This window comes from Hyperoodon ampullatus (genome assembly GCF_949752795.1).
Source record: "Hyperoodon ampullatus genome assembly, chromosome: 14".
NCBI lineage: Eukaryota > Metazoa > Chordata > Mammalia > Artiodactyla > Ziphiidae > Hyperoodon > Hyperoodon ampullatus.
Window position 1 is genome coordinate 77,373,023 of NC_136927.1, and position 24,725 is coordinate 77,397,747.

Genomic DNA, 24,725 nt, shown 5'->3' on the forward strand with positions numbered 1-24,725 from the left:
TGTCTTCCAGAACAGAGTCTAGGTACTGGGGCCCAGATGGGGATGTTATTCTCCCAACCAGTCCTGCCTACCTCTCCCCGCACTCACCTCTTCCCCTGGCATTTAGACTATTCCTCAGGAGAAAACTCAGGATCCAGGCAAGTTACAAGCTTTCTTTACTGAGCCTCCAACTGGCCAGACTCTCAGAGCCAAGCAGCACTTAACATATGATTATGAAGAAAGGCCCACTGGAGGGACTCAAGGCTGTGGGAGGTGTTCTCTGTATAGCTCAGTATTTCCCAAAGTGTGGAACACATGTTACTATTAATTCAACTGGAATAAATACCTGAGGAAATCAGGCACTTTTCTAGGCACCAGGAAATAAGCTGTGAACAAAACAAAAACGCCTGCCCTCATGGAGCTTACATTCTAGAAGGAGACAAATACAAATCATGCAAGTTATGTAGTATGACAGATGGTGGTGTTCTGGAGCAGAGAGTACTGGTGGGGGGAGTTACAATTTTAAATAGGGAACATGACTTATCGGCAGCTGAGGGGAGAGTCTTCCAGTCAGAGGAAATAGCAGGTGCAAAGGCCCTGCAGTACGACCTTGCCCAGAGTGTCAAAGAACAGCAAAGATGCCATCTGAGCTAAAACCAAGTCAGTGAGATGGAAGAACAGTAGGAAATTAGGGACTCCAACTGTTAAAAAGCCACTGGAGTTTTGAATAGAGGAATGACAGGATTTTGACTTGTTTTTAACAGGATCCCTCTGGCTGCTGTATGAAGAGTACAGTGAAGGGAGCTAGGGCAGAAACAGCTAGAAGGCTATTGCAATAATCCCAGCAAAAGATCACAGGTGTTAACAGTGAAGGAACAGGGTGATAGCAGTGCAGGTGGTGAGAAGTAGCACAGTTTTAGGTATTTCAGAGGTCTGAGCTGGTAAGATCTGCTGTCAAGATTGCCTACGAGGTGGGGGAAAAAGAGAAGTCAACTATGGCTCCCAAGCCTTTTTTCAGGTGGTACATGAGTGAACACTTCATTTTACAGTCATGTATTTATTTTTAAGAATAACTTATTTAGGGCAAGTAATGTTAAACTAATTTCCCCTTTATGATTATGTTAAAATTTTCCTTTTAAAATAAACATAAGCAAAAGAGTCAGCTGACTGAAGAAAAATATTAAATAGCACAGATGGTACTTGAAAGGAAACAGGAAAAATCTGAAAGCATTCTTGAATGGTCCGTTTGGAAAACACTGGCATTTTTTATCCACAGAAGAGCCAACTGGATTATTCACTTATACTGGATTAAGTCTCCTCCAGCAAACGCGAAACTGAAGGCTGTTTGTTGACAGTATAAGCAAAAAACCAGACAATTCAATGCCTTTTGTTTAGAAAGAGTTAAATCTTTAATAATCCTAATTTGGCTTAGGAGAAAAAAAATCACTGTGCATGACTACTGCTGTTACTATTGGTTACTTTATAAGCCTGCACTAATAAAAATGAATATCCAAATAGCACAGAATTGTACTGATAGTAAGACTGATAAATATCTGAGGTACTTGTTCACAGATGGTGTAATGGGCTGAACTGTGTCTCCTCAAGTTCGTATGTTGAAGACCTAAGTTCCAGCATCTCAGAATGTGACTATATTTGGAAACAGAGCCTTTAAAGAGGGGATTAAGTTAAAATGAGGCCATTAAGGTGGGCCCTAATCCAATATGACTGGTGTCCTTACTAGAAGAGGAAACTTAGATGCACAAGGAAACAACAGGTAGCACATCTGTATGGAGTAAAGACCATGTGAGGACCCAGTGAGAAGGCAACCACCTGCAAGCCAGAAGAAATCAAACCTGCTGATACCTTGATCTTGGACTTCTAGCCTCCAGAATTCTGAATTTCTATTGTTTAAGCTACCCAGTCTGCGGTATTCTGTTATGGCAGCCCTAGTAAACTAATATAGATGCTAAGTGACATCTTAAGAAACCTGGATAGATTATCTCTAGGTGCAACCTGGTTATCTCTAGGTGCAAGGATTATGGGTGGTTCCAACCCCCCCTTTCCATATTTTCTGATTTTTTAAAAAACCACGATTGTGACTTACTTCACTCTGTATGACAGACTCTAGATCCATCCATACCTCACTACAAATAACTCAATTTCCTTTCTTTTTATGGCTGAGTAACATTCCATTGTATATATGTGCCACATCTTTAACCATTCATCTGTCAATGGACACTTAGGTTGCTTCCATGTCCTGGCTATTGTAAATAGAGCTGCAATGAACATTGTGGTACATGACTCTTTCTGAATTATGGTTTTCTCTGAGTATATGCCCAGTAGTGGGATTGCTGGGTCGTATGGTAGTTCTATTTTTAGTTTTTTAAGGAACCTCCATACTGTTCTCCATAGTGGCTGTATCAATTTACATTCCCACCAACAGTGCAAGAGGGTTCCCTTATCTCCACACCCTCTCCAGCATTTACTGTTTGTAGATTTTTTGATGATGGCCTTTCTGACCAGTGTGAGATGATATCTCATTGTAGTTTTGATTTGCATTTCTCTAATGATTAATGATGTTGAGCATTCTTTCATGTGTTTGTTGGCAATCTGTATATCTTCTTTGGAGAAATGCCTATTTAGGTCTTCTGCCCGTTTCTGGATTGGGTTGTTAGAATCTGTCATACAGAGTGAAGTTAAGTCAGAAAGAGAAAAACAAATACCGTATGCCAACACATATATATGGAATCTAAGGGAAAAAAAAAGGGTCATGAAGAACCTAGGGGCAAGACGGGAATAAAGAGCAGACCTGCTAGAGAATGGACTTGAGGATATGGGGAGGGGGAGGGGGAAGGGGAAGCTGGGAGAAAGTGAGAGTGGCATGGACATATCTACACTACCAAACGTAAAACAGATAGCTAGTGGGAAACAGCCGCATAGCACAGGGAGATCAGCTCGGTGCTTTGTGACCACCTAGAGGGGTGGGATAGGGAGGGTGGGAGGGAGGGAGACCCAAGAGGGAAGAGATATGGGGATATATGTATATATATAACTGATTCACTTTGTTATAAAGCAGAAACTAACACACCATTGTCAAGCAATTATACTCCAATAAAGATGTTAAAAAAAAAAACATGATTGTGTCATTTGACCAACAAAACACTTAGGAACCATGTCAATCAAACTGCACTTGCTATTCGCTTTGCCTGGAACACTCTTCCCCAGATAAGTTACATCAGTCATGCTTCCTCACCTTCTCTAGGGATTCAGTTATGTGACACCTGATTGAAATAAGGATCAAGGATTCTCTGAGAGTGGGAATCTCACTTCATAGTATTCCCTAAGTGACTAACTTTAAGTGGTCTGTGTTCTTTAGTGTTACCAAAACTTGTTCAAGTCAAACAATCAACAGCAAAGTACAATAGCTCCCATGGCTAAGCCCTTCACTCTCTTTTTTTTTTAAAGATGATATTGGGGGTAGGAGTTTATTAATTTATTTATTTTTGCTGTGTTGCGTCTTCGTTTCTGTGCGAGCGCTTTCTCTAGTTGTGGCAAGCGGGGGCCACTCTTCATCGCGGTGCGTGGGCCTCTCACTATCGCGGCCTCTCTTTTTGTGGAGCACAGGCTCCAGACGCGCAGGCTCAGTAGTTGTGGCTCACAGGCCTAGTTGCTCCGTGGCATGTGGGATCTTCCCGGACCAGGGCTCGAACCCGTGTCCCCTGCATTAGCAGGCAGATTCTCAACCACTGTGCCACCAGGGAAGCCCAGCCCTTCACTCTTGAATGAAGTTATACATGTGACCTCTATTTCAAGTTGCTCTCTTTGGCAAGATAAAAAATGTGCTTTTTTTCCTTTTCTTTTTTTGCTGCTCCTCGGTTTACAGGATCTTAGTTCCCCGACCAGGGATTGAACCCGGGGTCCCAGCAGTGAAAGTGCCAAGTCCTAACCACTGAACTGCCAGGGAATTCCCCCAAATGTGCTATTTTTTGTGTCAGATCTTTAAATCAGGTTGGATTAATTATTTCAGGTGTAACTGTTCCTCTTGTAAACTTTAGCAAAGAACATCCTTATAGGTGGAAATATTCCCTCTTCATCTAACAACCAGGTCTGATTAGGAAATCTTTTTTTTTTTTTTTTAATTTTTTGGCCACGCTTCGCGGCAAGTGGGATCATAGTTTCCCGACCAGGCAACGAACCCGTGCCCCCTGCACTGGAAGCAGAGTCTTAACTGCTGGACCACCAGGGAAGTCCCCCTGATTAGGAAATCTTAATCCAAATATCACAAGCTCATTGCTATTAATTTCAAAACAGGTAGTGAATTCAACTTATATCTTTCTGATGCTTGATTTTTTTGACTTCTGAAGTAGGGGAAAATATTATATTAGTAATGAATCTTGCACTTCCAACAGGTATTTCCATTGGATTAGACATTTAATTACTTAAAAACAAAGCATGCAAAGCTCATATACACAACTGCACAACAACAAATTAGTCACTTAAACTTATTTTAGGTTAGTATTTGGAACAGTAAATGAGCACCACAGAGGACAAAGTCAGCTTTTCGTTGTTACTTCTGTACTGACATTACAGGATGATTCAATTTGATTCAATTATAAAACAGGCATCAAAACAGCTTAATAAATGAAAAATTCTGGATTGGCCAGCATCTATTAGGCAGTCTAGAAATATTCCAAGCAGGAGTTGGAATATACATATGAATATCAAAATAATTGTACTATATACTGGTTAATTATGATAAGCATTTATTCCATTTGAATAGCAGTTCTCAGCTTTTTTGGTCTCAAGACCCTTTTACACTCTTAAAAATTATTGAAGACTTCAAAGAGCCTTTGTTTATGTGGGTTATAGCTATTGACATTGACCAAATTAGAAAATTAAAACTGAGAAATTATAAAAATATTTAATTCATTTACAACTAACCACAACCAACCATTATGTGTTAAGATAAATAACATGTAACTATATTTTCCAAAGAACAAAATTAAACTAGTGAGAAGAGTGGTATGGCTTTGCAGATTTCTTTAATGTCTGGCTCAAAACAACAGGAAGTGTTAAGAACTGAGGTGAGCTGGAGAATACACATCCTGTCTAAAGGGGACAGTCACTCCTTTGCCCTGGCCAAATGTCTGTGGGTCAGATTCTGCTTATGGGACACCACTTTGCAAGATCCGAGGTCACCTAATTGTTCTCAAAAATCCCTTTGAGCCCTAACATCCTAGGTTTAGCTCAGAGAATATTTTAAACCCTCTGAGGGTAAGGGTAAATAAAGGTCGATAAACGTTGTAATCTGGCATTGGGCAGTTAAGTACTCAGTTAACCTTTATTTAGCAAAATCTCGAAGAATTTAAGTCCACAAAGTGGATAACTTTTATTTTTTTCATTTTATTAAAAAAATTATTTGTTTATTTGTTTATTTATTATATTTTTGGCTGCATTGGGTCTTTGTTGCTGCACACGGGCTTTCCCTAGCTGCGGTGAGCGGGGGCTACTCTTCGTTGCGGTGCATGGGTTTCTCATTGTGGTGGCTTCTCTTGTTGTGGAGCACGGGCTCTAGGCACACAGGCTTCAATAGTTGCAGCACACAGGTTCAGTAGTTGTGGCACACGGGCTTAGTTGCTCCATGGCATGTGGGATCTTCCTGGACCAGGGATTGAACCCATGTCCCCTGCACTGGCAGGCAGATTCTTAACCACTGCGCCACCAGGAAAGTCCCTGGATAGCTTTTAAAGAGGACTGTTACTTTTAAATTCATTTTTCCTAAGCCATAAACTTTTATTTTCACTCAAAAATTGATTAAAAGCGAAGTCTGGGGAATAACTACAGATAGCAGAAATCAGGAACTGCAAAAATTTACAAATTATGCAGTGGTTCATTTAGCTTTTTTTGATATTTAAATAGAAGTGGCTGATTAGCATCTGGTTAGCTGGTATACTGACCTCTATCTAGTAAGGAACCATCTAGGGTTCACCATGTTTAATGTGTGTAAAACTGAGCTCATTCCACCTTTACAAGCAATATCCACACATTTCAGGACTGCAATTTTTTTAAATGTTAGCTACACTTGTTACCTGTTTGTCAAAATTTCCCTACCCATAAATTTGTTAGTAATATATATGTACACATCCTTTCTTTCAGTACAGTAATTATCAAACACTTATCCAACACCATGCTAGACCGTATTGGGGCTATGAAAGAAATAAAAACAAGAGCTTCCCAATCACAGTATAAAGTCTCACTATGGAAACAAGATGCACATACAAAGTTCAATAAAACAAAACAGTATTAGAACGTATGAGAGAAATATAATCACAGGGCAACGTTTCTTAATCTTTGAGGGGGTCACAGACCCCTCTGAATGTGATGAAAGCTAAAGAGGTGGGGCCATGTTACTAAGAGGACTTTATCCTGAGGGTAATTAGTGGGGAGCTGCAAAAGGCTCTGAGCAGGGCAAGAGATGAGGCAAATCTCCCAGGTAATGTTCAGGATGGGCTGAAGGATTAGAGGCCAGGTTAGGGATGTGTTACTACTAACATCTCAGGATACAAAGCCAGAAGCATTTGCTTAGAGCAAATACTTGTGACAACGGAACAAGTTATGAACTTCATATAAGCTGAGGTAGGTGGGATGTTAAAGAGGTTTAAGGCAGCACATATTAATTTGCATGACTGTGGTGATGGTTCCCATTTTTATAAAAAAAAAAAATTAAAACAACTGGCCTTTACATGGTAGTCTTTAGATAAATATTCGTTGAAAAATTAAAAAACTGAGCAAAGGATAAAAAGGTATGTACACTCCATTTTATAAAAGATAAACACAAAGTCAACCCATGCTTCCCCGTTATGTGTATACTCACATAAACGATCTTTAGATGCCATGGAAGTACAATCACAAATGTAAGGATACCTGGTTGACCACTCTATTTTTATTTTTTTTTTTTAAAGATTTTTTTTTTTGACGTGGACCATTTTTAAAGTCTTTATTGAATTTGTTACTATACTGCTTCTGTTTTATGTTTTGGTTTTTTTGGCTGCAAGGCATGTGGGATCTTAGCTCCCTGACCAGGGACCGAACCCGCACTCCCTGCACTGCAAGGTGAAGTCTTAAGCACTGGACCACCAGGGAAGTCCCGACCACTCTGTTTTAAAAAGGCTGGTCAGAGGAATGGCGAAGTTACCTCCCACAAATAAGAATCAGAATATAATTTAGAGAAAATTCTATAATCTCTCAGCAGAGGGTTAAAGACCAGGAACCTAGGCTCAAATCCATGCTCTGCAACTTTCCAGCCATCTAGCTGGGTGACTATGCCAAGTTACCCTTGACCCTCAGCGTAACAGGGATCCCGATACTCCTTGCCTCTACAAGTGGTGAGGAAGAACCAATGAGGTAAAACCTACAAAAGCACTTTGTGTAATACCTGGGACAGAGATTGAATCACCTTCATCGGCACTGTACTATCCACCGTAGTATAAAAAACAAAAACCCTCACTTGATCCCATATCCCCTTCTAGCTACCATCTCATTTCTTTGTTCATTTTTAGCAAAAAAATCTCAAAAGGGCTGTCTAGACCCCCTGTTTGCAATTCTTCACTCTACTTGCACCTACTCCAATCAGGCTTTTCTAGCTAGTCACTCACCCAAACTGCTCTTGTCAGGGGCACCAAGCAGCACCCTCTAGCCAAACCCTGTGGTCAATTCTCAGTCCCCATCTCAAGTTCCTGGAGCTCTCAGCAGCACCCATAACTGCCTCCTGTAACTCTCTTCCCTTAGCCGCAGGCTCTCTTCCTACCTCACTAGTTGATGGCCTCACCTCCTTGACCTCCAAACACTGGGTGCCAGGCCTCAGGGCACAGCCTACTGACCGCTGCTTTCCTGTCTACTCCCCAAGTGATTTTACCCAGACCAAGGAAGCTTAGTAACTCTCCAATCTATATTTCCAACTAACTGCGTTCTACACATCTCCATTTATATGCCTCATAGGCCTCTCCAACTTAAAACAATTCCAAACAAAACTCCCTTGCACTCCTCAAAAAACAAAAAGTACCCACTCTTCGATCTCAGTATATAGCACAAACAGATTTCTCTGGCTAGAAATCTTGGAGTTATGATAAGAAATCTTTCTCTTACACCGCATATCTAACCCATTTCCAAATATATCCCAAATACAATCATCTTCACCATTCCCACCGCAACCACTGTTAAGTCAGATCCCATCACTCCTCTTCTCAAAGCCCTCCACTGGCTTTCTTTCCCTTAATATCTAGCATCCGAACTCCTTACCTCACCGACAGAGCCCTACCTGTTTCTCCAACATCGTTTCCTGCCACCCTTTCCCTTGCTCCTCACCCTCCTTCAGCCATACCATCCTTTCTGAAGTTCCTGAAGAGGCAACCTGACTTTGCTTTTGCACCTGATGTTCCCTCACCCCAGAATTCTCTGTCCCCGAGCTGGGAATGGCTGGCTGGCTGGCTCCCTTATTCTTCATCTAAGCTCCAACTTCCCATTCCCTTATCTTGCTTTATTTTTCTTCACAGCATCATTACCACTTGACATTTTAAATGTATTCTCTTCCACTTCATTAGTTGTTTACCATCTGTCTCTCCCATGTGAACATAAACTCCCTGAGAATAAAACTTCATCTGTTTTGTTCACTGCTGAATTTCCAATACGTCAAAGAGTGCTTTGCCTAAAGCATGTACTCAAATGCTTGCTGAATGAATGAATGGTGGCCGGGTGTTAGCTAGGGGTGTTATTTCAGAAAGAATAATGCTCAACGTCACAAAATTCTAACTCTGGTTTATTTCTGGAAATACAGCAGGGAAACATTCATAGCACTATTAAAAGGGAGTCTAATATTATAAAGATGATCAAAGGGGCTCAGTATGGATTTCAAATAGCCCAAGAAAAGTTATACATTAAGTTTTGAATACGATGATCTTAAGAAGAGACACAAATCTTCAACTCAGAGCTGGGCAGTCCGCGGAGGTCCTCTAAGAGCCCCCTTACCCCCAACCTCATGCTCCTTTACCTTCACACAATGTCTGCGCTGTACCTTTTCTTTTTCTTTAAATTTCATTTTCTTTCTTTTTTTGTTGTCTGACTCACTCTTGGAGCTTCTCAAGTTAGAGTTGTGACTCATTCAATTCTACCTCCCCAGAAGCTGGTATGCTACCTGGCATGTAATGGTACTCAATAAATGTTTCCTGATTGAAGAAAAGGCAGTACCTCTTCCTTTCCTACTGTAACCTCTCATATGGTCTACTGTGGCCAAAATACTGGACACTATACCATATAACTGAGATACCTTAACAAAGATAAGGTTCTTTGTTTTGAGATAATTAAAATTTGATAAGTAGTTTTATTTTTTAATGAGGTGTGATCAAGACTTTTAGAGAAACTTTTTTTTTAATGAGGGAAAACTGGTTTTTTTCCCCAAACCACACAAGTCAAGGATTCTTCATTACAAACTGAACTTTGTTTCATAAAATATACATGAAAGCATGTTACTGATATTTCAAACCATTTAGAAACTGCATACAAAGTTAATACATCAATATTTTCTACAAAGCAAGAGCATTTAACTCCAAATGGCCTAACTCCAGTATTTTCTACGAAGCAAGAGCATCTGACTCCAAATGACCCTTGTTCTAGAACCTCGGGGGCTACCCCAGGGACATAAATCCAAATATTGGTGGAGTTCAGAGCTCCTGCAGACCTTGTGAGCGTATCAGTCACAGGGACGACTTCATTCCATCCCAAATGGAGAGAATAGGCTCAAAATCATGACACGTTAAACGAAAGACTTCAGTGAATATATTAAAAATTAAATCCATATATGTCAAAAACCAGAAGCATAACAGATCAGAAAAACTCTGTGATACTCTAACATATTTTCTTCCTATGGCACTTTAATCCATTGAATCAAGCTAAATTTTAAGATTCCTAAAATTTGTGTGTTAATCTGACACCTAAAAGGCAGCTGAAGGAACAGCTTCAAGAGGCAATAGAGGATGTAAAAATGGACTCTTGTTAATCTTAATAAACTATAACTATTAAAAGGTTAACTATGAAAATGTTAAGATAACTCTACCAAGGCGCTAAAATAACGCAGTAACCCAAGATTTTTAAAAAGAAAACATTTGTTCCTGTTACTTCAGAATTCTTTTTTCCAGAAGGATTTTTCCTGGATTTGTGTCAGTATCAAAAGTCAGCCAGTTTTTCTCCTGGCTAAATATAAACTGAAAAGTCAGCAGCTGCAGGATATTACAAAGAAAATATGACAACCAGGTTAAAAAAGTATGAATATTTGATAGGGTTTTACACCATGTCCTAGTAAAACATTTAATGCAGTAATTTGAAACACAGCAACATATTAAAATATTTGTGGTACAAAAAGGATTTTGAAGCCCTTTAAAACATCTTTTTTGGGAAAAGCATTGCCACAAAGCAGCGGCTATTACAGCATGCCAATCTTGGAAAACCCTGGCCTGGCCTGGGTCTTGATTTAAAATGGCAGAGCCTCACAGGTTTCTCCTGGAAAGAAAGCTGCCAGCTGAAACTGGTTTGGTTGCCCATTCAGGGAAGACAGTGGACTGAGCTAGGAGTCTGGTGCTGCTACCATTCTGAAAATAAGGAGGCCTGGAAGGTGATGCACCTGGATTAAACGTTCTTGAAAAGTGGCCATAAAGTCAGGGGCAGGTAACTTTTGTTTCTGAGCAACTGGCAAGTGCAGTGCAGTCTGGGTGCCTGGTTAGGGCCTGTCCAGAGGAGCATATTTCTTCTCTCCTTCTATACAACAATGATTCCCCAAGTATGGTCCCCAGACCTGCAGCCTACACATCACGTGGGAGCCAGCTAGAAATGTAAATTCTCAGGCCACACACCAGAAACACTACACTACATTACACCATAGAACTATCGAATCTGAAACTGAGGGTGGAGCCCAGCAATCTAACAAGCCCCCCAGGTGATGCTAATATATACTAGTTTGAGAATCACTGATCTGGGGGAAGAAACAGCGGCAATCTATCATTCTTTACAGTCTAGACAATGTGACAACAAACAGCTGGTGACAAGATGCAAGATCCTGTGTTTCTCTGCTGCTAGGGTGACCAAGGCCAAAGATCAAATTTTCTCTGAAAGGGGTGGAGACAAAGAATAAGGTGTGGTAAGTGCCTCAGGACAGTCAGGGAAGGAGAGAAAGAGTTAATTCTATGCTAAAGTCCCTCTATAAATGCCAACTAATCAGGACAAGAGCTTTCCTTTTTGCAAAGCTGAACAGGCACTTTTGCTTCTGCCCTATCAGATATAATGTTTCTCCAAATATGTCAAATTTATATATTTGGCTACATCAAGATGAGACCCTGGATTAATTCACTGCAGCATTCAATATTTATTGAGCACCTACTCTATGTCAGGGACTATGTGGGTGCTAGGGACACAGCAGAGAACAAGGCAGAATCCTGCCCTACTGGAAAGGCACAGAAATGTGGAAAAACAAACAAGAAACCTTCAGATAGGGTTAAGCACTTCAGAACAGAACAGAGATGTGATAATGAGTGAGAAGACTACATTGAAAGGGGTGGGCAGGGATGGACTTTCTGGAGAGCTGAGACCTGAAGAAGGAGAAGCAGGCAGTCACAGGCAGGCAGAGCATTCCTAAAAGGGGAAGAGCACGAGCATAGGTGTGCACATCACGTGAGCTCAGGGGCAGGCAAGGCCAAGACCATGGAAGCCCTTGTGGGCCATGGAAAAGAGATGGATTTGATTCTAAGTGCGGCGGGAAGGGCTTTCTGCAGAGAGTGGCAGTTTCTGTTTTCTCGCCCGTAAAAAACCATTCTGCCTACTCTATAGAGAATGGATTAGAAAAGGGCAAGACTGGAAGCAGGAGGCTTTTGCAGTCTTTCAGGCAAGAGAAAGGTGGTACTGGTAGGACAAGAACGACAATAATGCCAATGGAGAGAAGGAGGATTTGGCATCTATTTTGGGGTTACACCTACTGAACTTGTACGGGGTGAACGTGACAATGAAGAAAGAATCATACTTGGTGTCATTACTATCCACCCATGAAACAACTAATCCACCAAGGCAGGAATGTCAACAGACCTGCCAATGGCTGAAGGAACTTGAGATGCCCAGCTGGAGAACAGGCAACGGGGGCTGGAAAAATGTTAATATGGCCAAGGGCATACGCCCTGGAGCAGGGCTGTCCCAGTTCTGTACCCTGGTTTGCAAGTCACTGGCTCTGGGCTTCAGGCAAGTCAGTTCTCCTCTCTGGGCCTCAGTTTCCTCACCTTCACAATAGATACCTGCTTCAAAGCGTTGCTGTCAGAAACGAGATGATGTATTTAATACAGTGTCTACCCATAGTTAGCCTTAGAAGTGCAGCTTAAAAAGAAGTCTGAAGGGTGTGCATGTCAGTGAAGACAAGGACTGACTTTGTACATGACATGAGGGGGCCCTAAGCCCAACGAGTGTTGAGTTATTGAGTGTAAAGTATAAGCAAGAGCAAGCAGTGGCCTTCACTCTCATTAGACAGCACGTTACCCAGAATGGGTGAAATGTGGCCAGGGATATGCTATAAAAAGAGTTCCTGCTACAGGTGGCAGACGCTTCTCATTAAAGCCTGTTCTCTCATCAAGATTAAACACGCCAAGACTGAGGAAGAGCACATGCCTGAATCCATGCCTTTCCATTTCCTTCCTAAGGCAGTGGAGCAGGTTGGGGAAGGAAGTGGAGTCAAAACCCCCTGGGCTCTAATCTGAGTGTCACCACTCCTCAGCCAGCCATCAATCTCCCTCAGGAATATTGGGGGGGCAATACTTCCCCTGGTGAGCTCACTAGGTTGTGGAGAGTTGGATGAGATGACAGAGCAGGTTAAGTCGAAGTACTAGGAGACCTCTAAACCACTATACATAATATAAAAGTTACAGTGTTAACATCTCTACTTCACCAAATGTGCTGCTCCATACTTCCCTGGGGCCTTTCAGAATTAAAGAGAGGATTCCTGGGACTTCCCTGGTGGCGCAGTGGTTAAGAATCCACCTGCCAATGCAGGGGACACGGGTTCGATCCCTGGTCCGGGAAGATCCCACATGCTGCGGAGTAACTAAGCCCGTGAGCCACAACTACTGAGCCTGCGCTCTAGAGCCTGTGAGCTGCAACTACTGAGCCCGCATGCTGCAACTACTGAAGCCCGTGCGCCTAGAGCCCGTGCTCCGCAACGAGAGAAGCCACTGCAATGAGAAGCCCGAGCACCGCAACTAGAGAAAGCCCGTGTGCAGCAACAAAGACCCAACGCAGCCAAAAAGAAATAAATAAAGGTGTCTACTCTTTAAAAAGAAAGAAAGAAAGAAAGAGGATTTCTAACTTTACATTTTCTATTCTACATTTATCAAACTACTGTAGAGCTACACTTCAGGAGAGAGAGAGAGAGAGGGAGGGAGGAAAAGAATATGGTGGGGGGAAGAGGGTGGTTTTAAAGTTATTGTGAAAGGGAAAACCATGATCATCAAATTGACCCTGGCAATCCATAAGAGGAACAATAGACTGTAGTGGCCCAACAAAGCGTTTCCCCTCCATCACTAGAGCAGACTGCTGTTTCTTCAGCTGAGTACAACATGAAGAAGTTCTCTTGAAAGCAGGGCCCATGTTGTACAAAAGGCACTTGGCTACAACCGGCACAAGAAGATGCTCACACAGTGAGACACACGGGAACGAGACCAGCTAAGAGACTACAGGTTCTCATCTGCCAGCTCCAGCTCTTTCTAGGCAACTCCCTTGAATGGAATGGAAGACTACATAACCTCCACTGCCCCTTTGGTTAAATGTTCATAAGAGGAGTGAGTGTATGCGGCCACTCCAACGTATGCGACTTTAAAATGTAAAGGGCTTACTTTGCTGGCACTCTGTTTCTGGTTTACTGTCAGGGCAGCCTGTGGGATGCTGGGTGAGAGGAAAGATCTGGCAGCCAAGGGCTACTCTTTGAGGCCCTGCAATCCTGGCCAAGGCAGGAGGAAGTCACCTGTCACAACACGAGCATCCCGAGGATTCCAGTGGGTTTTCCACAGTTCCACCCTCTAAGATCTATCAGGAAATCACACACTGCAGAAGCAAAGGAGGTGGGAAGCTGTTGTCACCAAGTGTTGAAAGCAGTGACCACAAAAAACTAAGTTCAGCTCTTACAGGAACTCAAAGGCTTCACAGCTGTTTCCTGGCAACCAGGGGCACAGATTAATCAAGAGGTTTGTTCTAAACCTAAGGAAGGCCTCAGGGCCCCTGCCCACAGCTGAAAGACTTCTCAGGGTTAGAAAGCAGGCCTGTACACTCATTTTAGTTTAACCCAAATATGGTCTTTCTGTTCCCTCCCTCAGCACTCTGCACTCCTCTCACTGCCTGGGAGCAATGGTCAGATCTTGTCATTCCCCTCTTTTTAAGACTCTCATTCATTCATTCAACAAACTTTTACTGAACGTTTACTTCAGACCAGGTACTTGTTCAATGGCTTTCTTCCACACTGAATAAAATCCAAACTCATCTCCCTCCAACTCGTCTCTTTAACAAGCCTCCCTTGCACACGGAGGCCTTTAGCTTGTTCTTTCAACATGCCAAGCTCAGTCCTGCCACAGGGCCTTTCCACTCAGTCTCCCCATCCCCTGCCTGTGACACACACTGTTGGCTCCTTCCATCATTTGTCTCAGTTCAAATACCCCCTCTTGGAGAAGGCTTCCCTGACCACCTCTCCAGATACTACATCACACAATCTCCTTCACAGCATTTACTGTTATCTGAAATCTTAATTATTTACTCCTTTAATGGGCTTCTCCCTGACTTGAATAGAAGCTCCTCAAGGACAGGGGCTATGTCCATCTTGTTCACTATTCACAATGGGACACAGCAAATTCTTAATAAATACCTGCTGAATAAACAGACAAAGGAGTTCTGGGAAGCCCCCCCCCCTTTTTTTTTTGCGGTACCCGGGCCTCCTACCGCTGCAGCCCCTCCCGCTGCGGAGCACAGGCTCCAGACGCGCAGGCTCAGCGGCCATGGCTCACGGGCCCAGCCGCTCCGCGGCATGTGGGATCTTCCCGGACCGGGGCACGAACCCATGTCCCCTGCATCGGCAGGCGGACTCCCAACCACTGCGCCACCAGGGAAGCCCCTGGGAAAGCCCATTTTAAGGCACCTCATAACCTCTTCCATGTTATCTAAACCATGCCAAGAGCCCTTGTATGCCACTAGACAGCAGCTGACGATGGTTCATCTGACCACCACAGCATTTATGAAGCACTCTTCAACTGGCAGGGCTTCAAGAAGTTAGAATTAAGGAGCTGTTAAACCGGATTACAGGTAGCCAATCTCAAGTGATTGCCAAGGGGCTGAGCTGCAAAGCCATCGCCACGCTGGCTGCTGCAGGCACAGTGTACCCCCAGTTCAGAGCAACCTGGCAGGGGTGTTATCCTCGTGAGACGTTTCCCACAGCAGGCTGGCCTGACTCAGCCTCTCTCTTCTGAGAATGTCCGTGGCAGTCTCTTTGCAAATGAACTGACTCAGCACTGTTCCAACTGGAACCAAACCTAGGAAAAAGACGTGTGGTTTCCTCATCCTCCAGGAAGACCCCACTGCTTTAAGTGTAAAAGGCAGCTTGGGGTAGGTCACTTCGGTCAGATCCCCTACTTCCAATTCCTTCTATTCCCATTCTAACAATCAAACAAAGACGGCCCCTTGGGATACTAGAGGAGTAACATCCTGGAAAGACAGACTCCCGTCACCCTGCTCGCTTCGGGTCACCAACTCTCTCCTAATAGTGCTGCTGCGGCCTTAAACAGCTGGAGGATTTCAGTACTCAGGCAGGTGGTCCCGTTCGTTTCCTCCATCAGACGTCACCCACTGTCACCTCATCTGGGAGGACTTCACTGGCCAATGTCACCGCCAGGCACCTCAGGGGACACTCTCCTCACCAAAAGGGGGACACTCTGTTACTCCCAAATTCTGCACTTCCAGAATCTGACCCTCTTGCCTCGTCAGCCCCTCTGCGGGACCTTCCCCAGACGATCATCACCCTGCCTCTTCCAGAAGGCCACCTGAATCCACCCCCTGATGCCCAGCTGTGAGTGTTAGCTCTGAAACAGATCCTTCAGGACTTGATCCTCTGGTGCATCTTAGGAACACAGAGCAGTGAATCCAGTCTCATCATCAATGCTCCTTCCCTTTACCTACCGGGGCCTGGAAGAACTCCCCCTGGCCCACAGTGTAGCCCCCTCCTTCCCTCTTGCACCTCAGCTTTCTTCTCCAGTCACCCAAGACTTCCCATTTTATGTGTTCCTCTCTCCATAACCCATCCAGCCACTGGGGAACTTCTGAGCTGAACTCCCATATGTTACCAACACCCGAAAGAGTGGGAGAGAGACAGTCTCCATAAAACAGACACTCCTAGGGTACGCTCTCCTCACCCAACAAAGGAGATTTTTCTTCTCTAAAAAGAACATCTCTGAAACCTGACCTTTTCCCACTCTCACCCACTGCATGGGGCTCCCTTCCCCAGACAGGCACCTCCAGGGCTCCCAACTCATCTGTTCTTCACCCAATATCGCAAGCTTCCACTAACCGCCCTACTCGGAGCTTGCCTCCTAAAACCTAACATCTCCAAAACTAGGGGCCTGGGAACGACGGGGTCATTTCACTTTCAGCTGCTCCAACGAAATCCCTCTGGAATCTGAGAAATCCCTTTCCTCTTCTCACGTATCCTATGGAGATGCTCTTCATCCCCCCACAAAGCAGCCACCCCAAGACTCCCCCTTTCTAATCAACATAAAAATTTCCTCAGCTCACCCAACCCCCCAAACTAACACTGGAGCCCTGCCCTTTACCAATGGGGGATCCTCTCAGTCACCCCCTCAGGATGCTGTTTTCTTCCCTCATCCATCCTGAGGGGCTTCTCCGAAGTCCCCGCCAAACGGACATCCCAAGGCTCCTCCCCCAACCCGGACACCCAGCACCCAAATAAAGGACTTTCATCCATTTTGGGGCGCCTCCTCGTTCTCTAGGGGACCCCTCGATCTCCCCTAAAGAGCCGCCAGCCCCGGTCTCCTCGGGAGTGCCTCTGGGCTCGCCCCTCACCCGCTCTGGCCGCTCCGCTGCGCCGCGGGACCCGGCCCTTCCTCTCAGCAGGGCCCTCACGCCGCCCGGGGGAGCCTCTGGGCCTCGCCGCGCCGCCCACAGGCCCCTCAGGCCCCTCAGGCCCCCGCCCGTGCTTCCGGCCACCGCCTGCTCCTCCTCCCCACTCAGGCCGCCTGGGTCGCCGCCACGGGGCCCAGGGGACAGAGGCATCGCAGAGGCCCTGGCCCCGCAGCAAGGGCCTTCGCGGGTCCCCGGCCCCCGGCCCGAGCCCATGCCCCCTCGGCCGGCCGGGTCCGGCGCCCCCGCTCACCCGAGCCCGTGGTGGCTGCCATCTTGCGTCGCTGTCGCTCAAAGGCCGGCCCCTTCTTCACCCCCCACCCGTTCTCCGGGCTCTTTTGCGCATGCGTGTGCGCACACGCAGACGCCTCCGCTGACGCCCGCTCCGCGGACTGCGCGATCCGTTGCCGGGAAGGTATTTTTTCCTGTCTTTTTAGAGAGAGGAAATGTTTGCGTGCGTGAGGGCCCAGCAACCTGCAAGGCCCTCCAGGCTCTGGTGCGACGGAGGTATTGAGGTGCTTGGTGGGGAGGGCAAGGGTGATCAGACTTGGAAGGGTGTGACTGTGAAAGAAAAAGAAAAGAAAGCTTTTAAAAAGCGCCTATTGTCACAACCTATAATGGAATATAATCTGCAAAAAAAACGCCACCAAAAACCAAAAACCTGAATTACTATGCTGTACACCTGAAACTAACACAATATTGTAAGTCAACTATACTTCAATAAATATAAATAAATAACTAGATGAAAGTTTATAATATTTTTAAAAAGCACGTATTTTGCCTGGGGCATTTTCCTATCTAGTTGGATCCTCACAACAACATCTCTACCAGGTCGGGCTTAAAGTGAAAACTTAAGGCGAGAGGGGTTAAGCCATTTATCTAAACTCAGCTGTTAAATGACTGAGTCAGAATTTGAACCCAGGCCAGATGTCCTGCTTCCAAGATCGATGCTCCCAGGCCAGAAGGGGCTTGTAGAAGGGCAGCTAAATGACTTGGGGCATTAAGGTGGCAGGGAAAGCATTCACTCATTCATTCATTCGTTCACTCTTTCACTCAATCCATTCATTCCATCGAACAAATATTTACTAAGCATCTACTATGTGCCAGACGCTGTCATAGGTGCTGGGGATGGATATACATCCCTGAAGAAGCAAGCTCCTGCTCTCATGGGCTGATTTTATTCGGAGACAGGAAGCAAATAAACAAATAGGGAAAAACATAACTATAATAGGATAGTAAACCAGAGAAGAAGTGGTCAGGGAGGGCCTCCTATGGAAGTCACATTTCAACAGCGACCTGAATGATGAGAAGGAGGTAGAGGGAACGGCATGTGCAAAGGTCCTGGAAACATATACTTGTAAATGTTAAATCCAAGAAGTGACTCCTCTATGACAAATGGTCTGAGAAGCTCTTATATGGATATGGAAACAGGCTGAGAGAGGTGAAAGGATTGCCTCAAAGCAACACAGCTAAACACTGGCTGAGAAAGGACCAGGACTTTCAGTACAGAGGAACAAGGAATCTGGAAGCCTTCACCCAGTGCATCCAATTCATCACCTTGTTCTGACACAATGTCTCCTAAGCATCTCTCTACTCCATCCACTTGTCTCCCACTTGGATCATCCCAGCAGCCTCCATTCTTGCCCCCATGCTCCATTCACCTAAACCTTTCAGTAGCTCCCCATTCCCATGGGATAAAATACAGACTCTACAAATTGAGTGACCACAGAATTATCATCCAACAATGACAATCAGCAGATTGAAAGGGGGCCTAGTATGACCTTGCTGGGACAACAACCAGGAATCTCCAGGGCAAACCAGGATGGTTAGCCACCCTACCTACAATGCCCTGCACCTAGGCCAGGACTAGGAGGGGGCCAGTGAGGGGTCTAGGGCGCCAAATTTAAGGAGGCTTTCACTCTCCGATCCAGGCTCTGCACTTGCACCACCCTTCAAATTGTGCCTCCCTAAAATCTGCACCCTGGGTGCCTCACTTTCCCCCTTCCCTGGCACTGCCTGCACCTCTGAGACTTGCTGTACCTCTCCAGTTACACTGGCCCTTTTCAAGGCCTCTGGAACACATGTCCTCTCCCTCCTCATGGCCATTGCCTGTGCTGTTCCCAGTCATTGCCCGCTCAGGGAAACTTTCCTCGATTTCTCCCACCAGGTCAAATTCAGCCATAATTGACGCTCCAAGTGCCACGTGCGTCTTCTTCCCAGCACTGGCCACATGCAATCATCTTGACATTATTTCGTGTATCATGTGAGTCAAGTTTACCTTGAAGAGCACAGAAGATATTTGCCCTGGACTTTGGGTCACTGTAAAAAGTCATATAGCAAGTGGGAAGCATTTGGGCTCCTCAGGTGGACTCACCTCTGGCGTGAAATTTTCTGGGTTCGAGTCCTCCTTCACCACTCACTTTGCTGCGTGACTTGAGGCAAGGGACTTGAACCTTTCCTGGCATCAATTTCCCCTTCTGAAAAGGGGGATGACGGTATCAACCTCATAGGGTTGCTGTGGGGATAAACTGCGTTGATAAACGCTTTGGCACCGAGAGAGAAGGGGACACTAGAAGAGCTGACATTTACCAAGCTGTCATATCCACCTTTTAATCCTCACAACTCAGTGCCACAACTCCTAGGAATATCCCCAATTTAGAGGTGAGAAAACAGACTCAGAGATAACAGGTGGAGGAGTGACGATTAAAACACAAGCCTCTTATCCATGATGCTCATAAATGTTTACTCGCGTAGATTGCGTGGTTCCCGTGGGGAATTTCTGTTAAGCAAACTGACGATAAAGCGAATTTCTACACAGAGCGCCTCGCAGGAGGACTAGATTAAGCACGGCAGCCCGAGGCATGCTGGTAATTATAGTCCAGCGGGGTCGCGGAGCCTGCTGGGAGTTGTAGTCCTCCCCGTACTAAAGCGCCCTCGGAGAGGCTCCGCCCCCTCCCCGGTGGTCGCCACCAGTCCCCAGAGCGGGATTCCTCTGGCCGCTGCGCCCCATTCCCTCTCTGCGCTTGAGCTGGTAGCTTCTGCTTTCGCGGATGTGAGTCCTGTTTTATCGGATTCGTGGGAAGATTTAAATGGCTAATAGAACTAAAGAATTTAGAAAACGGCTTGACACAGAGCGAGTGCTATATAAGTATTAGCTGCTGCCATTATTACTACAATATTATTATTATTATTTCCTCAATGACCCTTGCAAAGTAGCTGTTGTTATCTCCACATTTGTCAGATGTGGAAACTGAGAGTCGGTGGAGTAAGATGGCCTTCCTAGGGTCACACAAGAAAGGAGTAAATTCAGGTTTGGAATCCAGTTCTTTTAACTCTGGGGCACTTGATGTTTCCTGTGTGGTGAGGGAGCTGAAGCCTGGAAAGTTCTAAGCAAAACGTAGGCGGGTTTGCATTTTTACATTTTTACAAAGTGCAGCCTGGCTGCCTCAAGGAAATTGAATTGGGTGGCAGCAAGACTGGAGGTGAGGGGTCCAGAGAGGAGGTGTGTTGGACACTGCTAACTGCCAGTCCAGTCATGACCTTCCGTGCTCACAGAAGCCTGATTCTGCTTAGGAGGCCGAAAATCCAGGTGTGAATCCAAGCCAATCACAGGCAATGCCATTTCCTTTTTTTTTTTTTTTTTTTTTTTTTGCGGTACGCGGGCCTCTCACTGTTGTGGCCTCTCCCGTTGCGGAGCACAGGCTCCGGACGCACAGGCTCAGCGGCCATGGCTCACGGGCCCAGACGCTCCGCGGCATGCGGGATCCTCCCGGACCGGAGTACGAACCCGTGTCCCCGGCATCGGCAGGCGGACTCTCAACCACTGAGCCACCAGCGAAGCCCACTGCCATTTCCTTTTGCCAGTGGTTGGTCCAGGGATGTGCCTGTGATCTAGTTCTTTCTGGCCAGTGGAGTTGGGGAGGAGGTGTTTGGAAAGTTTCCCTCTTCTGAAAATAGCTGGGGAGAAAGCCTTTTTTGTCCGCTTTCCTCCTTCCTATATATGAGGTTATGATGGTTGGAGCTGTGGTAATCATATAGATACCATGAGGCACAAGCCTGAGGCTGAAAAACCAACACACCAAAGATGACAGCACAGAAAGATGGCAAGAGCTAAATAGGACCTGGATGATGTAGTTGAGCAGCTGAACAAATCCCAGGGCTGCCTACCTATAAGCTTCTTAAGACGTGATAATTAATGTCAGTACTGCTTAAACTGCTCTTAAAAGTAAGTTGTTATCTACAGCCAAGGAAGCTGGCACAGTGTTCCAGGGAAGAGATATATGGACTTGGACTGTTCCACAGCATTCACTCAAGAACACTGTTCTCAACAAGGCGGGAAAACATCCGGGGAGTTCTGGAGTCTCTGAGATGTGAAAGGCATGAATAGATTGAAAAAGTATATTGAAAATGTAAAAAATGCAATATACTTTACAAGACCTACAATATCATTTTTTAGAGCAATACTTCTCAAACTCTAATGTGCAGGTAAATCACTAGCAGTCTTGTTTAAATGCAGATTCTGATTCTGTAGGGGTGAGGGGTGCTTGAGATCCTGCATTTCCCACAGCCTCCTAGGGGATGCCGATGCTGAGGCACAGACCACACTTTGAGTAGCGAGGTTGTGGATAACATTATAAAGTTTTATGTTTATATTTCCAATTCATAGTTAAGAAAAACCCCCAAATTCATGCTATAGTTTTTATAATACAAACTACAGAAAGTAAAGCTGAGGAACTGTTGATGGGGAGGGTCATGGGCACCCAGAAGACAGAGAATCCCTGGGGAGGGGTCTGTGGTGGATGGGATGTGCGACACATTTGCTCGTGGCATTTCATGGCACGTACATGGAGTTATGCCCCCCTGGGGTGTGTCTGAAGTACAGCATTAAGATATTTAATGTTTGATGTAGTTGCTAAAATACACAACCAAAAAGGGATAGGAGTGGGTAGGTAGGGGGTAATGGTACAATTCATTTATTCCTATATTAATGGACATCTGGGTCATTTCCATTGGCTTCTTCCTATACAGTTTATCTCTATAATGTCTGAATTTTGTATCATCTGTTACTTTTATGGTCAAGGAAAAAGGAGTAAAAACCAGGGGTCTGGGATGGGGGGAAAACCAAAAGGATGTTTCCTTAATTTATAAAGAGCCCTTGCAACTCATTAAGAAAAAGAGATCCCAAAGGAAAGATGATAATCATAGCAAACATGTATGGAGCATTTAGTATGTTCCAGGGACATAGTGTTTTGCATATATTAATTCATTTAATCTTCACAATGACCCTATGAGTTAGGTTCCCATCTCACGGATGAGGAAACTGAGACACAGAAAGATTAAGTAACTTGCCCAAAGTCACATGCTTATAAGTGGCAGAGCTGGGATTTGAACCCTAAGTTCTTAACCATTACTGTCCTGCCTCCCCCCAAAAATCAGAAAAGAACACGTACAGAGAAAGGAAATGTGATAAGATACCCTATCTCACTCAACATATTGTATTTCAGTGATTCTAAGATGCAAATTTTTATATTCAAACATCTCTGAAATCAGGATGGATGGTACAATCAATGATATCTTAGATTCAATGAAATACAGTAAGAGAAATGCAAATTAAAACCACCTATCAGATTGGCAAAGAACAAAACACTCGATAACACTCTGTGTTGGCAAGGGTGTGAGGCAACTGGCACTCTCAAAAGTTCTGAGAGTTTAAATGGGCACGGCCTCGGTGGAAGGCAATTTTGGCATGAGCTATCAAAATGCAGCACACAGACATCCCTGACCCAGCAATTCGATCCCCAGGAATTGACCCCTCAGGTCTACTGGCCCTTATGAGCAAAGACTTAAGTTCTCTGATGCACACAACAGCAGTTTGTATTACCTCAAAATGAAAATTATCTCAAAAGTCAACGAGCGATGAGTTAAAAAAGAAAGGTCCATCCTGAAGTTGGAATGTTATACAGCTGTATAAAGGAATACGGAAGCATTGATATAATACTATCCCCAAAACATATTAAATGAAAAAAGGCAAGGTGCAGAACTGTGTATATAATATTCTACCTATTGTGTGAAAAGGGGGGACAGGCATGCCTCTGTGCCTATGTAAGCGACTTGCAAGGGTCTTATCAAAATGATGGGCTCTGGGGAAGAGAAATGGGGGCTTGGGGGAACGTGAATGGGGAGCACTCTAGACCTGGAGTTGGTCAATTTTTTTCTGTAAAGGGCCAGGTGGTAAATATTTTAGGTTTTGTGGGTCGTTTGGTCTCTTGACTCTGCTGCTGTATTGAAAAAGCAGCCATAGACAATATGCAAATGAATGGCTGTGTGTCAGTAAAACTTTAGGATTGACACTGAATTTGAATGTCGTGTGTTAGGAAATATTCTTTATTCCCCCCACTATTAAAAAGAAAATGCTAATGGGAGGACAGTAGAAAAACAGGTGGGCCAGATCTGGTCTACTGGCCAGTCAGCTGACCCCTGTATTGTTTATTATTCCTTACCTTATGCATGCATTACCTATTACAAAATCATGTTTAAAAGGTTAGCTTGAAATTTTTAGATTTCTCAAAAGGGGGTGGGGTTAATGTTGGGAGCGGGCTCCCTGCCCAGACCCCCTCTAAGGGCAAGTCAGCATAGCGGGGACGATGCGTGATGTTTCCCAGTGGAGCTGGAAACGAAGCCCATGTATTTGCTCTGCACTGCCACCCGCCCCACTCCACCACCAGATAGCAGCACAAATCCACCTAAAATCAGGCCATCCCTGCACCAGCTGCGAAGTTATGGGCAGAAATTGGCCTATATACCTGTTCTATTTTGCCCACCGTATGTTTAAAGAATGGAGCCAGCATTTAAAAAATCTGGATTTTCTGGCTCCTCTTTAATCAACTGATATGAGTAGCAGCTGCCCTCTGGGGCCTGATGTCTCCAGGGCATCCCAGTCCTCAGTGTTAGCTGCTGTTTCTCATCCTGATGTGTTGCTGCTTTCTCATAGAAGACAGGTTTCTCACTGGCCACCTGCCTCCTCACCTCCCTCCCTCCACTGGGGCTGCAGGTGCGTGTGAAAGCTGCTAGAGCTCAGCGCTAGATCAGGGCTCAGATTCCAGCCCTGCTACCTACCATCTGTGTGACGTTTGGTATGTTATTTGACCTCTGTGCCTGTTTCCTCATTTGGAAAAAATGGGGCTAAGTGTACTCACCTCTCAAGAGCTGCAGGGACTGCTTGAGGGGACCCACGCACGGCGCTCTCCACATCTGGCCTGTAGTAAGTGTTCAGTAGGTATTAGCATTTCCTGCTGCCCGGCCCTCAATAGGGACTTTTTGGAATATTCCCATCTCACAAATGACCCCAACTTTCCCAGACCTGACCCAAAACATGTCCCTCTGGTTTGTTTTTTTTTTTTTTTTTTTTTTTTTTTTTGCGGTATGCGGGCCTCTCACTGTTGTGGCCTCTCCCGTTGCAGAGCACAGGCTCCGGACGTGCAGGCCCAGCGGCCATGGCTCACGGGCCCAGCCGCTCCACGGCATGTGGGATCTTCCCAGACCAGGGCACGAAC

General features: G+C 45.1%; 1 protein-coding gene across 2 annotated transcripts in view; it reads right to left on the reverse strand.

The window, feature by feature from the left end:
- The window catches only part of UBE2V1 (ubiquitin conjugating enzyme E2 V1), a gene marked incomplete at its 5' end in the record, with an annotated part of 33,186 nt that extends 13,549 nt beyond the window's left edge, over positions 1–19,637 (reverse strand). The window contains one exon of one of the 2 annotated variants that reach the window (XM_079718944.1): positions 19,547–19,637. In XM_079718944.1, the coding sequence (XP_079575070.1) occupies positions 19,547–19,637 (91 nt within the window). Of the gene's footprint in view, positions 1–17,425; positions 17,516–19,546 lie in introns of those variants that run through there. The other variant, XM_079718945.1, reaches the window with a different exon arrangement.
- Between the last annotated feature and the right edge of the window lie 5,088 nt (positions 19,638–24,725).